General features: G+C 39.6%; 1 protein-coding gene across 1 annotated transcript in view; it reads right to left on the bottom strand.

Annotated features, from left to right (window-relative positions):
* The window catches only part of rapgefl1 (Rap guanine nucleotide exchange factor (GEF)-like 1), a 68,769-nt gene that overhangs the window by 47,192 nt on the left and 3,391 nt on the right, over positions 1-18,186 (bottom strand). The window contains exon 2 of the mRNA XM_041817490.1: positions 13,357-13,670. Coding sequence (XP_041673424.1) covers positions 13,357-13,670 — 314 coding nt within the window. The remainder of the gene's footprint in view (positions 1-13,356; positions 13,671-18,186) is intronic.

The following is an 18,186-nucleotide window of genomic DNA, read 5'->3' on the forward strand; positions in this document are numbered from 1 at the left end:
TTGTATCCTTTTATGTAAACACTGGCTTAAAATTCCAGTCTAATGCTTTTTTAAACCGTAATGAACCTCCCGCCACAAGAGGCCGCTGTAGCTTAAGTTAATAGTAACTGCCTTCCTGTCAGAGCTTTTCACCGTAAATATTAAAAGCTTGGAGTTTTTTAAGTAGAAAATGGAAATAAAGTGGTATGAGAGTTATACCCATGTAAAACTACTCAGCTGAAGTGAAAAGAGGCTGCATATCAAAGCATGATATTAATCTGCAAAGAGGAACGAAGGCTAGTGGAGCTAGCTGCTAATGTTAGCCACGCTCCACAGAGTACATTCTCACGTCATATTGAACTGTTTCCTAACTGTTTCTACTCTTTAGACTGGCTGGTTAAATGCAATTTAACTGGGCAAACTGAATGGGGGAATAGATGCCTGGGAACATCCTTGATTTTCTATGTTTTAAGTTGAGAAATACTCACTTCAAAACTTCCATTATTCTCTGCATTTTACATAATGACCAAGCAAGTGGACTGAGGATATAATTTATGTATAATACCATAACTGCAATTGCAAATCACAATATTGTCAAGTATAACTGCAATTGCACACATTTACCAATCCTGCAGCACTGATAGACACAGTCAGCATCAAACGGAATAATAACCAAAAATGTCACATCCATGTTACGCTGCTGGGGAAAACAAACTGTCCACTCTAAAGGCCTTTGCACACTGACTATGTTTTTGTCCAAATTTTTCACACATTATAGAAGAAAATTGAGCTTACTTGATTTTATTTTGCATGAGTCCAAATCATTCAGATGGGTGACTGACTAATCAGACTAGCACCTGCTGTTTCCTTCTCTCTCTCTCTCTCTCTCTCTCTCTCTCTCGCTTGTCTCCCTCCCCTCTCTCTCACACTGAAACCTCACCTTAAACTCTGTGATTTGCCATGTGGTTATTAACCATGTGGTGCTGTACCAAGATCAGTGTGCAAAGATCTTAACGCTGACGTGCTGCTGGTTTGCCTTCTGTTCTATAAATTAAGGAATAACAACAAATGTTGCCATTTGATGCAATGCACCAGAGTGAAGCTAATTCACATTTGTAGTCCTTTGGCATTTACTATTCTGCAAAGAAGTGGGCCATATTTCCTCCACCGTGATGTCAATGGCTCATTGACAGTTGTTGCCACCAAGGATAGAACCACCAGTTATTAGGTTCAGGGGGCGATTACTGTTTCACATATGGCCAGATAGGTTGGATGCCTTTTTCCCCTTAATAAATAAAATCATCATTTAAAAACTTACTTTTGGCCCTCTTGCTTTCAGTAAAATTTTAGCACCATAGTTGAGTTAACTTCTTGTAATGTGAGCTTCCTCTTAACTGCTTTATACATTACATGTTTTTTGTTAGTTGGCTTCCTCTTCCTTCAATAGATTTGATATTTCCTTAAGTTGAGAAACGCTGACACTCCTCTTCCCATTTACCTGAAAGAGCTGAAAATAGACCAGGTTGTAATGAAGAACAATTGCAGGAGCTGACAGTTAAATTTGCCATTGGGCAACTGGAAACTTTTTATTTCACAATAACAGATAAGAGTTAGTAATGCAAATGAAGAAATGCAGATTTTTTTCAAAATATAATTATTTCAGTTTTTTGTTTTATGTGTTCTATATTTTAACAGCTGAGCTTAACTACTTTATCTCTCCTGTACTCACCTTACTTGTCTGCATGTGGTAGCATTGATTGCAGATATGGCAAAGACCACATTTTTAGCCATGCCACGATCCAGCCAACTCCACCAGTCTCTCCAGTGTGGCTGCAACTTTCTGTCTCTACTGTCTGCATACTTTCTGTCGCTCTCCCTCGACTCTTTGGTGATTTACTTTCCTTGTCTTGATTATTGCTCAGCTTTTGGCCTAGTTTTGCAAAAAACCTGCCCTACAATCCATACCTGACTGTACAGTCCAGGTGTAGTGAGCATGCTTGCAGGTGTGACAGCAGTGAAGCCATCTGCAGGGATTGTCTTTCAACTTTGGCACGATGACATTAAACATTGATGCTGTGGTTGTAATTAACAGGATGATCTCACAAGAGTCACCATTCAACATTTCACAGTTCTCTTGTGATGTTTGTCAGCATTTTACTTTTTATCTTTAAAGATGGTCTGAGTGGAGCGTGCAGTCAGCTGGCCTAGAGTCCTTCAATCATGCATCTAAACCAGCAGGCCAGTCAGAGTATCAAGTCTTCATTTGTTACAGTTGGCGTCTATAAACTGGTCCACTGTTATTTTCATAGTCCAAATACTACGGCACTGACTAAACATGATCTCTTAGTTAATGTGTCCAAAATATTGTTTTACTAGGGTTTTGCTGTGATGCTTTCACTGTGCAACAAACTGACTGATCAAGGTTCAGAGCTCTGCACGTTTCTACTTTTTCCAGTATCAAATTAAAACGTTCTCACCTCAGACGTGTAAACTCAGCGACCTGCAGCCTTCTAACAGAGATCGTTTTGTCATATTTTTAATCTGTGTCCTCTCATCGTTAATCTGAGCACAAGCTAATCCGCAGAGAGAACAAACGGTGAAGTGTTAAAAACAAATAAGTGTGTTAATCTCTGAACTTTGGACTACAGATCACAGATCAGTGTAACAGGATCAGGAATCATTAGCGGCTCAGGGCAAACAAAGCTCTCTAAATTCATGAAATAACTCCGCCACTGTTCCTGTTTCACACTGCTGCTATTTCCTGTTCCCTCTGGGCCACTGTAGAAGGTGAAAATTGAGTTTGAGCATGTAGCCTGAAGAAAATCTGCCAGACTCCCTGAAAACTGTGAGTCACATATTTAAGATGTGACACATTACTGAACAATCCTAGAACTATGAGAGGATTTTAAAGGTATTTATTAAATATTTAACTGTTTGTTTGGTATGAACAAAAAAAATTCATTTTTTAAAATTTTTACAACAGTCTAAACTGGATATTAGGGATTTCATCCTGGATTTCCATACTGGACAACAACCATTTTTTTTCACTTTAAGGTGTTTTATAAATATGATCGGCATGGTTTGGATCAGCTTGAGTGTATATAAGGGCTGTCCAAGGATTACATTTTTAAATCATGGTTAATCTCTAAATTTCAATAGTTAACTAGATTGAAATTGCAATTTCAGCTGAAATTGCGTGGGCATGCTGAGAGCTGAATTGTGGAAGAACTGTTGAAAATAGCCAAAAGCACAAAAATAGCTGAAAATAGCATTAAATGGCATACAAGTAGCTGAAAATGGCATTCACTAGCCAAAAAAGGATAAAAATAGCTGAAAGTAGCCTTAAAATGCTGAAAATAGCCTAAAAATAGCTGAATGTGACCTAAAAATAGCTGAAAATAGCATAAAAATAGCCTAAAAGTAGCTGAACATTGCATTCAATGGCTAAAAAACAGAAATAGGTGAAAACAGAATGAAAATAGCTGAAAATAGTCAAGAAATAGCTGAAAAGAGTATAAAAGCTAGAAATGAGAAAAGTCATAGCAGTCGAATGATAAACAGAATTTTTAAAAAGTTCGGTACAACAAAGTAGCCTATAGAAGAAGAAGAAGAAACAGAATGGCCGACGTGAATATTAACATTGCAGATGCTTACTCAGCATCCCCACTTATCATTACTCGCATTTTTTACCAAACATTTAAATTTTGCATTTCCAAACAAATTTTTAAGTCTATACTGAAACTGTGACAAAATCTGTAGCAGTGTCTTGATTTCTGGAATCACATTAATTCTAAAACAATGTATTTATGGTGTTGACTTTGAGGTCTATCATTTCAATGAGTGCAGCACTCCTGAGTGCAAAATGACTCACTGAAGTCCATTGATAGCCAGGTAATGTGAGACATTTAGACTTCTCAGTTAAGATAAACAAGAGATTTTCTTGAGAAATAGTTGAAATGCTTTCACTTTGAAATTTGCACAAGCTCAAGGTCGGACTATACATGAGCGGTGAAAGAAAATGGAAGAAATTCTGGCATTTCAGAACATGAGCTGATCCACGGAAGTTCTTATACATAAAAAGAGACTAAAAATAGCTCAAAGATAAAGTAGTAAAGTGAAATGTTTGACAATAAAAGGTTTAGCTTAGTTTGACTTGTCCACTGAGCTGTCAGTGAGCTTTTTTAAGTGAAATGAGATGTTCAAAGGAGCAGCGATGTCCTTATTTTTTATCACTGTGAGAGCAGAGAGATGCTCCAGTGAGAAGTATCCAGCTGCTGCCCCTCACAGCTCAATTACAGTGCAAAATTAAGCTCAAGCTACATGCAATTTAAAGAAATTCAACTCTTATTGAATTTCAGACCGACATACGCACACACAAATAAATATACATGAGATGAACAGCCCAGAACAAGCAATACATACAAGCTGATACATGAAAAAGAGCCGCAATATGATTGCACATGTGTTTCTTCATAGTGACTGTGAATATGTGAGCTTCCTACATTGATTTCTCTGGATTTTCTTTGACTCGGAATCACAAACAGAATCTACAGGTTGCTTCGGCTCAAACGTGACGTCCATTCAAAAGTTTGATCCATAATTTATCATCTCTGACTCATTCTTCTGTGAGAAGCAGTCGAAGTGGACTGTGTGTCTCTGCAGCTCAATGACGACAGCAGCTCCACGTTTCATCTCCTGCTGCAGGAACATTATTTATCACCATTTTTATGCTTATGATGAGAAGAGAAGAATGCAAAGACTTTTTAACCAAAGTGTTAGTGCATTCCTACATTTTTCATGTTTAAGACTGAATGAATGACAAATAAGCCATGATCTGAGGGTGAAAATCTGAGGCATTTGCAGCTCTTAAAAGCAAAAAGAAAAAATCAGCTTTTCATTTAAAAAAAAAAATGAAAGAGATATGCGACTCTCTTAATTATTATTTTTTTCTAAAGTGGTCCTCCCACATCACTGTGATAATGGATAGTTTATTCATAGATCTTTTAAGAACAAGTGGATGTAGGCCTCTTGGGACTTCGTCAATGAAAACAAATAAAATTGATGCTTAATTTTTCCAAACTGGTCATGGGGGGTCTTAGCTTTTCTTAGATAAGAGCTGGGGGCCTCAAGGGAAAAAAGGATGTGAACAACTGTTCTACATGATGACAAGCATTGTTTCACACTGAAGTAGCTCACGATAAGCCTAATGTTCATGGGTGGTTATGATATTATGGTAGATAATCCAACCTGTGAAACTGGCAAAGATTGTGGCCAGCAGAAATGGTGTGAAGTATTGTTGGTCTGTTTTATCTTTGCCCCCTCCAGCGAAGGTCTGTGACCTTCTAATGGCATTTTTTGAAACTCCAGGTTAGATGCACCTTTGCTGAAACTCTGGGGTTTAGCTACACTTTGAGAGTTTAGGTTTCTGTAGCTGCAGGGTCATTAGTCTTACTCTGTCAGAAAAGTGCAAAACAAGTTTGATTGATGATCAGTTGACAGTCACTAATGATAAAACCTGACCAGTATTTCCAGTCTAAACACTTAATCAGCTGCATAGTTTCTTACCAGCTGATTAAGTGTTTTGTCACCCTGAGGTATGAAAGGTGTTCATGTTTAGAGTCGAGTCAAACACACTGACCTTAAAAAACCAGTTTAACTTTGAACCCTGAGAACTCACATCACAATGTAATGAAATTGTTGATGACAGTGAAGGAATCCAAAGGCAACCCTTCCTTGTTTCTTACTTTTCTGTATTTTTGTCACACGTATTATCAAACAAAATTTCAATATCAGGTAAAGCCATCCAAACCTACCTGGCCCTATGTGAAGAAGCCATTGCCCTCTAACCGTAATGACTGGTTGTGCCACCCTTGGCAGCAACAACTGCAAGCAACAGTTGTGATAACTGGCGAGTCTTTCACATCACTGTGGAGGAATTTTGGCCCACTTGTCTTAACCCAGTTGTTTTAGTTCAGCCTTATTGGAGGTTTTTGAGCATGAGCAACCTGTTTAAGGGCATGCTGCAACATCTCAATCCGATTTAGGTCCACTAAATTTACCAATTTCAACCAACTGTGCATTGATAGTAAATGTATAGATATGCTTAATGATCAGTGTGTCACTGCCCTTACTTTAAACTGTAAGAACTCCCCTCCCCTCGGAGTATCTCAGATGTCTGTAAACATCTGTTAGACTACAACTTGTTTTTATGGATTTTCTCTGTGCCAACATGGTGCCAGCTCACGGATGGCCCACGTAGGGTTCAGTCTCGAGAAGGGTGGCGCTACACTAATGCACGCTGGGATCACCTGCTACAACCACGGGGAAACAAAAACGACAGGAAGCAATGTGGATATGGATGAAAAGGATTTTTTAATAGTGATATAGACACACAGAGAGTTCAAAGTTTTCCCCATTTGTGGGCAATGGCGCTCACTGTGGCTCTATGGAGTCCAAAAGAAATGGTTTTGTAACCCTTCCCAGACTGATTGATGTCAAATACCGATGGCGCAATGATGTGTTGCTTTTTGAGATGTTTTAGCCTACTTCACTTTGTCAGACAGATTCTGTTTAAGGGATTTCTGGATTCAACAGGTCTGGCAGTAATCAGGCCTGGGTGTGGCAACTGAAATTGAACTCAGCTTTCAAAAAGATTTGTGGTTAATCACAGTAAGACATGATCTATCAAGGGAGGGGTCGGTTTAGATGGCTTTTTTCCCTTGATTTAATGAAATCACTCTGGTTATCTCTAACAGCACAATTTAATGGATGATCTGAAACATTTAAGTCTGACAAATACGCAAGAAATCAGGAAGGGTGCAAAAACATTTTTACAGCTTTTTATACATTAACAAAATGATTAAAAGAGATTTTATCTTTGACTATCATGAAGCTCCTCAGACAAACACTTGACTGAATATTAACAGAGATGAGTTGCATAACACCAATGTGCAGCGTCCAACACTTCACACACCCACACAAGAACAAACAATACACACACACACTGGGCTGTAATAATGCCTCCATTGTCAGTGTTTAACAAGAAGATCGTGTTGTTGGATTACTCATGAATGTAACGAATTCAGATAAAGTAAAGCCCTCATTACTTAATAAACACAAGTATGTGTGCATTAACTGACAACATAATCACCACCAAGACAATCACAAGGGTTATATGCAGATCACCTATATCCTTTCTCTATCTTTTTAATTTTGCTATCTTTTATTCTAATGGTCTTAGTAGTTTTTTATCCAGTCATCACATAAAAATACAAAAATTATATACTGTATAGAGTATTTAAACAAAGTCAAAGTCATGTGTTAAGAAGTGGCATTTATATTTATATTATTTCTAGAGTATTTTATCCTTGTAGCTAATGCTGGGCAATTAAGCCATCTTTAACTCTGATTTGAAATTTGGGATTCCAACAATCATTAAAACAAGGTTACCATGATCAGACAATTATTGGGCCACATGTCATGTGATTGATTTCCATCCATCCACCCATCTTCTTCAGCAGGCTAAGCAAGCCAACCAAGACATTCATCTCCCCATCAACATTTTCCAGCTCATCCTGGGGGTTTACAAGGCGTTGCCAGGCCAGGTGAGATACATAATCCCTCCAGCGAGTCCTGGGTCTACCCTGGGGTGTTCTTCCAGTTGGTTGTGCCCGGAAGACCTCCACAGGGAGGCAACCAGGATGCCCAAACCACCTCAACTGGCTCCTTTAGACGTGAAGGAGCAGCTGCTCCACTTCGAGATCCTTCCGGATGTCTGAGCTCCTCATCCTATCGCTAAGGCTGAGCTCAGCCACCCTTCTGAGGAATCTCATTTTGATCACTTGAACCCGCAATCTCATTCTTTCAGAGATCATGACTGTAGGTGAGGGCTGGGAGGTAGATCAACCAAGCTTTGCCTTTCAGCTCAGCTCTCTTCACCGCATGCTCCCTTTTACCCTCACTGAAAAAGACCCCCAGATGCTTGAACTCCTTCACCCGAGGCAAAGACTTACTCCCCAACTGGGCGCACAATCCACCATTTTCCGGCAGAGAAGCATGGCCTCGGACTTGGAGATGCTGACCCTCATCCTGACTGCAAGACATCCCAGTGCCTGCTGGAAATCACTCACCATGAACTGGCAAACTGGGAGATCAGATACCTCACACAGACATGGGAAACGGGGACAGACCCCTGGAGCCAGACCTGGGGTGGGAGCTCGCAGCCATAGGGATTGGTTGGGTTAAACCCGAAAGAGCGACATGGAGCTGCAGGGACAGGCTTGGTGGCAGGGTGCAGACCCCTGCTGGCGCAGATATTTTTATATGTTGTGTATGTAAAGTGTATTTGTAAATTCTGTGTAAATAGGAGCAGTACAGACGAATCACAGATCATTTCTCTGGTGTTCAATAAAGATGATCGATCAGCCGATGATGAATTATTCCTCACCCTGTCAGGTGTGATGAAGGCGCTGCAGACTGAAGCTGATGTTTTATTTCTGTCTGACTGCGGAGGTGAGAAAAGGCTCGACGTCTCATGATGATGAGATTTATTTAACAGAACCAGACGAGCACAGAACTTTAATAAAAAATATCCGTCTGAATGTTTCTGTCTCGAGTTTCTCTGCAGGTTTTTCTTTCTGTCTCTTGGCTGTTTGTTCTCCTCCTGCAGGACGAAGGAGCTGAAAATAAACTACAAACACTTCTATCCATCTCACAATCAAAGAACAGAGAATAAAACCAGAGAGATGTTACAGACAGAGGAGACAGACTGACTGTAAGAAGAAGGTCTGACTCTCAAAGTGTTGCTTTTCAATCCTTGAACCCAGGAAGCAGGTTCTCTAGTGTACATATATTTGTATTTTCATTTCTCGGGATGTAATTTCAAGGATTATCTTCAGATCCTTCGAAACCTGTTCTTCTTATGATGCTGAAAATGACTGAAGCTTTAACAAACTACATCTTTTTCATAACACAGGTGCACAGGAGAGGAATGAACCCATCAAAAATGCCAGCAGACTCCTCCACACTGTCTAAATTAAACAAATATGTTGGCAATGTTTTGCATTTGTTCAATTCAAACAGTGTGTAGGTGTTTGCCAAAGCTGCACTGATAGATAGGTGGGTGACCGGAATCAGTCAAATCAGTCTCAGTTTCCATGCCCCGACCTGACCGTTCTCTACAATATCACAGATTTTGTGCCGAAGAGTTGCTCCATGCTGTGCACAGAGCGAAAGAAACACTACGGCCGCCCACATATGTGAGCTAACATGCCGGCATTAGGGAGGTGAGGTGCCCATGAGCAGAGGAGAGAAAGCTTTGAAATACTTAAGGAAAAACACGCTGTTTCTTTACACTGGCTCCTCTTATGAAAGCATCTCTCTGCCCATGGTGGATTTGTGCTGCCTGTTATGTGCATGCCCCTGATTTCTCATCCTGAGGAAATGGTAGAGAGAGCAACAGAGACTGGCACTGTGGCAGTCTTTTGCCTTAATCTCAATGCTATGTGGTTGTATTCACAGTATTCACAAACTAGACTAAAGAACAGATTGGAGGTGGAAGCAACTTCATTGCGTGCACTTCAATCACACCAGCCACATGATTTAACCGTCTTCACCTCTCCCTGCTGGATGGCAGTAAGTTTTTCCAAAACTTTCCTGCAGTGTGCTTGTATCCGCTTTCCAAGGTCTTGCAGGAAAAAGTTCTGAGAAAAGTATGAGTAAAAATCATCAACGAAGTTCAACCTGGAAATATCAGGAGTTCTTCAGGGCAAAAAGTGACGTTTTTTTTAGTATAGTTACTATCAGCCCTTGAGTACCCGTCATCCTTTGGCTTGATCTGACGGTGCCAAAGTGGTGGATGCTACGACTAGCAATGGAGAACTGAATGAAAATGTGGAGACTCCTGCAACTTTGAAATCTGATCTGAACTTTGGTTTCCTAGTGTCAAAAAAGGAGAAAAGGTGACGGACAAACAAAAACAATATGCAGACACTGCCAGACTGATGTCGCACACTTGATTTGGAATACAGGTAACATGAGGAGCAGTGATAATTTTGTCGACTAAAACTATGACTAAAAATGTTCGTTGACAAAAACTAGACTAAGACTAACAACAATAGATTTGTGATGACTAAAACTGACAAAAACGTAAGTTTAGTTGTCGTCAAGATGACTTAAAGTAGACTAAAATGTAATGTTGTTTTCATCTGACATTTTGCACCTTTTTGTTTCTTAAGCTCAAGTTTTTAAAAATTAAAATGACTAAAATGAAGAACATTAATGTGTTTCATTGAAATGTGTTGATGATATTTTAGTTGAGTGCCCCTCTCTTCAATCTTTCCAGTATAGAATCAGTCCTGATGAAATTTATGAAAACAAGAAATTTCAACACTCTGTTACAAAGCTGTGGCCTCTCAAGACAACACAGCTGTTTACTTTAACCAAATCGTTTGAAACTCAGGCACAGATACAGATGTAAAATCAGTGAATAATAATCATGATCTCATTATCAATTGAAATAATCATGGCAATGATTTTTGCTATAACTGAGCAGCTCTAACACAGGCAGTGTGTTAGTATGTGTAACACAGTTATACATACTGGTGCAGAGCAATAGCACTACTAATGTTAGCAGCACAGCTAATTAGCCAGGACTGGACAACCCCCTGCTGCATGTGTGAACCAATGAAGGAGCAGATGATTATATCCTTTTATATATAGGAGGAAAACATCAGCGGTTGGTTTGCTGTGTTCAGAGTGACTGCTGGTGAAATAAGGTTTAGTAGAAATTTATATTAGTGATTGTGATGTGAAGATCAGTGTAATTTTTATTTAATTTTATGAGAAATGCTCATAATCCTTGAAAAAAACATTTAAAAATACTCTACCATTTGCATATTTTAAGTAATGTTGAAAATTAGTAGACCAGATGACACGTGGACACAAAAACACACAAACACACCCTGACACACACAGAAATCACTGCTCCACTCATACAAAGGCATGCAGGCTAACATTCCTGCAGGAACACATAGGTACACGCATGCATGCACACCCTCTTCAGCTGTAATAAGCAGGCTGCGTTTCTGAAAGAGGAACGGCAGCGATTATGTAACCACACACAGTGGCTGTGAGGCTGCAGGAACAGTCTGTATGATGTGAACTCTGAACTGAAAAGAATACTGCAGAAGAGGAAGAAGAACAAAAAACCCAGCCTGAATCTGAACTCGCTTCTCAATCTGAAACGATCACGCTGACACAGTCGAGGGTTTTTAAACTCAAGCAGAAATGTCGAGGGGTGAATCCTGAAAATGTCAAATGAAATTATTTCCCCTCAGCTCTCCTGCAGCAGCTGCTGAACAGGAGGCTTTGCACGCCACATATCTTTAGACCTTAACATGAACTTCAAGGCTGCTGATATAGATTATTTTTATTTGTAATTAATTCACCAATGGTTGCTCTGTTTCTTCAGACTTAAACCTAAAAAAAAATCAATGTCTATGACTTAAGACACACACATATCTGAAGAGACAAACACAGGAAGCTTTTGGCTACAACATACTTCAAATTAATGATCACATTTTCAGGCAGAGGATGTGGCCTGTTGGACAAAGTCTGATCTATTTTCATGTCAAACTTGAAACAAAATGTTGGCATTTTGGGAGTTTTAAAACAAAAGAAACATCAGCATCTGTATCAGCCATCAGCTAGATTGTTAATTTAAACATTGGTTTTGTCATCGGCTCTGATTTATACAATCAGTGCATCTCTAGGGACAACAAACCAATAGAGGAAAGGGGAAGCAATCAGGCTTAGGTATGGTACAAAACAATCATGCTTAATGTGAAAGTGTCCTTCAGTTTCATTTTGATGCAGTTGTTACAACCTTTGAGAAAGTCTGGGGAAGGAGGAAGCAAGCAAAAGAAATCCATGAACCTTAACAAACTTTTAATTCCACAAAATTTGACAAAGATAAAGTGGGTCTAATATTTCTATTCATTTCATTAAAAAAAAAAAAAGGTTCTAAACCAAGATGGCCAAGACCAAAATGCAAACCAGAAGTTTCAAGATCATCCACATACGAAAGGATGAAATCACTGACACATTTGTTAAATATTCTATGGCAGGGGTGTCAAACTCAAGGCCTGGGGGCCAAATCCGGCCTGTGGAACAGTTAAGTCCGGCCCTCAAGATTATATCATAATTCAGGAATGTCAGGAAAGTGGGAAAAGAAATTATTTTGTGTTTTAAGTTCATATTTTCAATTTTGCCTATCACAATGAGGACTCAAACTTAGGATTTTGACTTTTTATTGTGTACTTTGAGCATTTCAACTCGTAATTTTAACTTCTCATATAATATTTTGAGCTTTAAGATTCAGAATTCTAAATTTTAAGTCCTATTTTGACCCTTTTAACCAATTATTTTGTTCTTTCTCATATTTTCTGCTCCAAACTTTGACTTCATAATCCCATAGTTTGACCTATGAGACTCACAGCTTTTGACCTTTTTTAGCTTATAAATATACTTTTCTCAGCTTGTGAGCCTTTAACTTATCTTTTTTACTTTTTAAATTACAAAATCATTGATCATCAGTGCTAAGGTTTTTTTTTTTTCATATTTCTTTACTGGTGAAATGAGGTTTATAGTTTATGGTTAAAAAGGTGACCCTGTTAGGCCCTCAGATTAGACCTGAATCCATAATCCGGCCCCTGCTGTGATTGAGTTTGACACCCCTGGTCTATGGGTAACAGCAGCTAATAGTGCTTCAGTGTAAATAATGCACTGTATTAAATATGGACATAGCCTCAGTGATGTCATCCATTGGTTTCTTAAGTTATGAAGCCAAAACAACAATTGCTTCCATATTAGCAATACCAGCTTGACTTTCAAAAAATCAACAAACAGGCAAAGAAATGAGTAGAAGTTACACTGTCTGTCAGCTTAGCCATTCTCATAACTACGCACAACTTTGAGCCTTAATATCTTCAAAACAGATAAGTGATACAAAAATTAGCGACAGTGCAGTGTGAACTAACAAATATGTGACCTATCTAGAGCATTTCTGTTGCTCAAACCAAGCTGTAAGCATGTGTATTCATGCTGTTAAAGTTGTCATTTTATTATGGAAGTAGATGGGGATTTCTTGGCTTTGAGCCAGCCTCAAGTGGACACTTAAGGAACTGCAGTTTTAGCACTTCTGCAGTGGTTTCATTTTTCATCGCTAGAATTTACCGCTCAGAGAAACCACAATAATTTTAACATTTTTCTACATGTATTCTCTAGTCAACAGCAGCACATTTATATTTATCATGACATAAAATTTCTTGACCCAGTATTTCTTATGGCTAGCAAAAAAGGCAGATCTGTAAGTCCTACCTTTGCAGTGAGCGTGACGTTTACCCGCCACGCTATCCAGCACGGCCAGCGTCAGGTTTTCCGGAGTGTCAGGAGGAAGAGGCGTCCCTCCTCCTCCTCCTCCTCCTCCCCCCCCCCCACTGCTGCTGCTCTCAGTGATCAGGCTCGCCTCGGAGCTCTGCTCGTCGCTCGACAGAGACGGACTCCGCACGTCTCCTCCTCCAGAACCAGAGCCAGAGCCAGAACCGGAACCTGAGCCGTTAGCGCTGCTGGGCACCGAGACGAGACCGGTCCCTGTGGCTGAGGGCCATGAAGGGGGGTCTTCACTGTCAGGGCTGCAGGGGAGGGAAACATCAGAGTTAGAGTAAGAAGGAACAGTTTGTCCTTTTCACACCTGAGGCACCTGTGCTGAAGCAAAACCCTTGTAGAAAGATCCTGTTTTTAAGACAAACAAAGCCTGATTTTTTTCAATTCTAAGTATTTGTTGGCAGAAGACTGGACGTCTGTGTTTTTGATGTACAGGGCCCAAATATTCTGTATTCATCTCATGCAAAGTGAAACATTTCAAGCCTTTTTTTGTTTTAATCTTGATGATGACGGCTTACAGCTCACAAAAATCAAAAATCGAGTATCTCAAAATACTGGAACACTGTGATAAAGTCCAGTTTATTGTCAGTTATTTCACTCACTCTGGTTCACAACCATAATCATTGGGAAGACTACTGACATGACATTTCTCTAGAAGACAATCACCGTCATCCTCTACAAGGAGAGCAAGTCTCACAGAAGGTCACTGCTGAAAGGTCAGGCTGTTCTCAGAGGCTGTATCAAAGCAGATTCATGGAAAGAGAAGTGGAGGGGGAAAGTAGGAAAAGGAGCACAAGCAAGAGGGATGAGCTCAGCCTTCAGAGGATTGTCAAACAAAGCAGATTCAAGAACATAGGAGAGCTTCACAAGGAGTGGACTGAAGCTGGATCAAGAGCCACCACACAGACTTGTCCAGGAAATGGACTACAAGTGTCGTGTTTTTAGTGCTGAACCAGTTTAGCCTGGAGGAAGACCAGAGTGGCACAGAATCCGAGGTGTTCTAAGTCCAGTATTTTTGGTTTTCACAGTCTCTGCGTTTCCATTACCCTTAAAAATGCACAAAATCTAAAAAAGCGCAATTGAAAACTGGTAATGGAAACACCTGAATTTTGAAAAAACAACTCAAATATCGCTAAAAAGTTTTTACGCTCTCACAAGAAGGTTTTCCAACATTTCAATATAGAAATATATCGCAAAAGTGCAATGGAAACACTTTATCCACATTTACACATCACAGGACGTAACGTACGGTGTCAAGTGACCTGTTCACCCCATGACAACCTGGTGCATTGCGTGTGGACAGAGTAGGTGACCAAGACTTTTCTAAACATCATACTTATTAGGTGTGTTAGAAAATATCGATACACTTAAATATCGCAATATTTTGCGGCGCGATACTGTTTCGGTATTTTAAAGTACATTATCGATATTTTTTTAATTCATAATTTACTTTCTTGGTGCGGTAGTTTGTGGTGTAATTTCACCCCCTGACCGCTAGTTGGCGGCAGGCACCGCCAGCTGCCAGCAAGCAGTTGACTCCTCTTTTCCACTGCTGAGACAACAAGATCACGCGAGACTTTGGTCTGAGTGAGCCGGTTGCTCATGCCTACACAGCAGTGCCGCTTCTTCTGCTTTCATAGAGAAAATGTGGACTTGTTATGACTTCCAAAATATTAAAGATGGTACAGACTTACACAGGAGTTAAGTCATCTATAAGATTTATATATTATAAGATTTATATAAGATATGCCATGGCAGAGTGAAATACTTGGACAACACGACAAACCTGAGCACTAGACATCAGAGCGATAGCTTAGCAGCTAACAGCTAATATGATAGAGGCCTTCTGACGCTACCGCTGATTTTTGCTCATGCAACCATAAATACACAGTCAATACTACGCTTTGCTCATAATATTGCAATATCGATATCGGCGCCCCTGTATCGGAATACGTATCGTATAACTAGATTCTTGCCAATACACACCCCTAATACTTCTACCCTTATACATGACTTTTGCCATACACGCAGACTTTGCCTCTAAACTATCATCCGTTGCCTTTGTCTTTTGTTCAAAATTATCAAAGCAACTGCTGTAGATGTAGCCATAACCGTACCAACTCGCAAAAGGTTTTGCACGTCTAGCTTCCCTGCAGCGGAGTCTTGTGAGATGAGATTGTACAAGATTTGCGAGGCTCATGCCCAAAAATCTCTTCAATCAAAATTAATTCAAAGTGCAATTGTATGTAGTCGAAATTTAGAAAATATTGCTTTTATTTTGTGAAAAACAAAAAAGTAATGGAAACGCAGCTATGATTTGGGGTGCCATGTTGCTGAGCTTTATCAAATCCAAAGTCAAAGCTGTCAAGAGATTTTAGAGACCTGCTTCCACCTGCTGAGAAGCTTTATGGATATTCTGATCTCCTTTCCCCACAGGACTTTGCACCAGCCCACAGTGAAACTAAAACTACTAAACTGGTCTGCTGACCATGGTGTTACTGTGTCTGACTGGCCTGCAAACTAGTCTGACCTGAACCCCATAGAGAATCTCTAAGAGACGCCAGACTCAACAATACAGACGAGTTGAAGGCCATCAGAGCAGCCTGGGCTTCATAACACCACAGCAGTGCCATGGCCTGATTGCCCCATGCTATGTTGCATAGTTGCAGTAATTCCAGCTAAAGGAGCGTCAACCGAGTACTGAGTGCATGAATGAGCATAACTTTCCAGATGGTTGATATTTCTGCATCATAAATCCTTTTTTAACTGGTGTTTTGCAATATGCTAATATTACAGCATACTGGCAGCTTTATGCTGTTTACTCTTGTTTTGAATCTGAAAGTCTGGCCTGATTGGCCAACAGAAGTCCTTAACAATGATCAGCTACTTGCCTGGTCAGTTGTTAATTTGATATCGGTTGTTTTTTAAACTTATTCTATTACCAAGTGAAAAAATGTTTCACATTTCTGAACCATATCAGTATGAACGGTGTTGTCTTTCCTTATATCTAATTCAAAAATTTACCAATTTATCTTACATATCAATTACACTGTCCAGCCCTTTTAGCCCAGTGTTCCCTCTAAACAGGGCTGAGTGCACATACAGATCAGCATGCTTTAGAAATACATGTGTGTCAACCTCTGCTACACTGGCTCTTTTTAATCTAACTATTCAGTTTTAATACTTTATTGATATGGGAAACTGAGCCACTGGAGTTTTTCTGACAGGAGCTCGACCCACCTGAGGGATTAAGACAAACTGGTAAATCTGGACCACAAATGTGGATTAACTACAAAGCAGAGCCAGTAACTGCCCGGGGGTCTAAAACCTGTTACCTACTACAGTTTGTTATCCAACAGAGAGCTCCGTCTGTGAAGCTCTTACATAATCTCAGATTCCTTTGGAATGATTTACACTGGACAAAAACAACAATTAAATCCGACAATCCCTCGGATTAAAACAGCTATTATGTTATTTTTTAAACCTGAAACTTTTTGTTTGAGTATATTGGAGTCTTAATATCATGAGAAGTAAAACATACTGTACTAACTGCAGAAAAACCCATGACTCACTGAATATCATCCGTTAAAAGTTCATTTTTCTGACAGTGACAGGCTCAGATTGTGATTTAAGTGTATGACAACATTACAGAAAGGATCCTTAGTGAAACAGCATCTTGTTGAACATGCAGATATCTTCCCTCTCTTTAAACTTCCATACTCTGTTAATAAAACGGTCATTTCACCTCAGAGAGAATTGGAGTTGCTGGTCTACCTCTGCCTTTGTGGGTTAGTTCTTCTATGTTTTGCAGGACGGTCTGTGTCAATTAACGGCTTTTATTCTGCAGTGGAAACAGCCACAACATCACTTTCGGAGCCTTTCTTCTCACCAGTGCTTACTAAAGTTAACTGCCCACCTCAGTAGTGTCTGTTAGGTCAACTTTAAACATCTCTGTGAGCTAATTATGCTCCCCACAAAACCAAGAGACAATGTAAAACAATCCTGTCCTGGCAGGATTTGTTTCTGATAAATCACAGCTCTGAAATGCCATCCCCCTTATGATTGTGATTGGCTGGCTACTTTTCACATTTGAACCGGTACGGTACCGATTCCCGGTACCTGTGAACCGGTACATGACAGTACCCATTTTGGTACTTTTGTGGCAACCTCAAAACTTCTGAATTTTAGATAGTTATTTCTCAATATCAAGACACTATCAAATATCAATTATATCAAAACAACATTAAACACTGTTTTTAATTTAACATCACAACATGGAAAACCTAAACTACTATAACTACCTAGTGGTTTTCTTTATTTTGCACAAATGAAAACCCAGCCCTCAACCTCCTATTCCTCTAATTTCTCCTCTTGGAAAAATGTGCGTTGGGGTCCATGGAGGGCAAATAAGTTTAAAACAAATGAACAATAAAGTATGGAGTCAAAATAACTAACTAAATAAATAAAGGTATAAAATTTTACCAGTTAAAGTTTTACAAATGAAAGTAAACACACTACTTCCTCTACCATGAACTACATGTACTGCACATCTTATTTCCTCATGCAGTTCTTTTTCAACAAAACTCAGACGTCATCTTTCCCTGGTAAGAGCAGATTCTGCTTCTCACCCATCAGTCAATTACGTGCCCGTCCACGCAGAAGCATAACCAAGCCTTAATACCAAAAAACCCCACACACCCGAACAGTGCACACTGGGTCCGTTACATTCTATTTGTATTTACTGCAAAAAAATTAACAGAAAGT

The sequence above is a fragment of the Cheilinus undulatus genome, linkage group 21, assembly GCF_018320785.1.
Source record: "Cheilinus undulatus linkage group 21, ASM1832078v1, whole genome shotgun sequence".
Classification (NCBI taxonomy): Eukaryota; Metazoa; Chordata; class Actinopteri; order Labriformes; family Labridae; genus Cheilinus; species Cheilinus undulatus.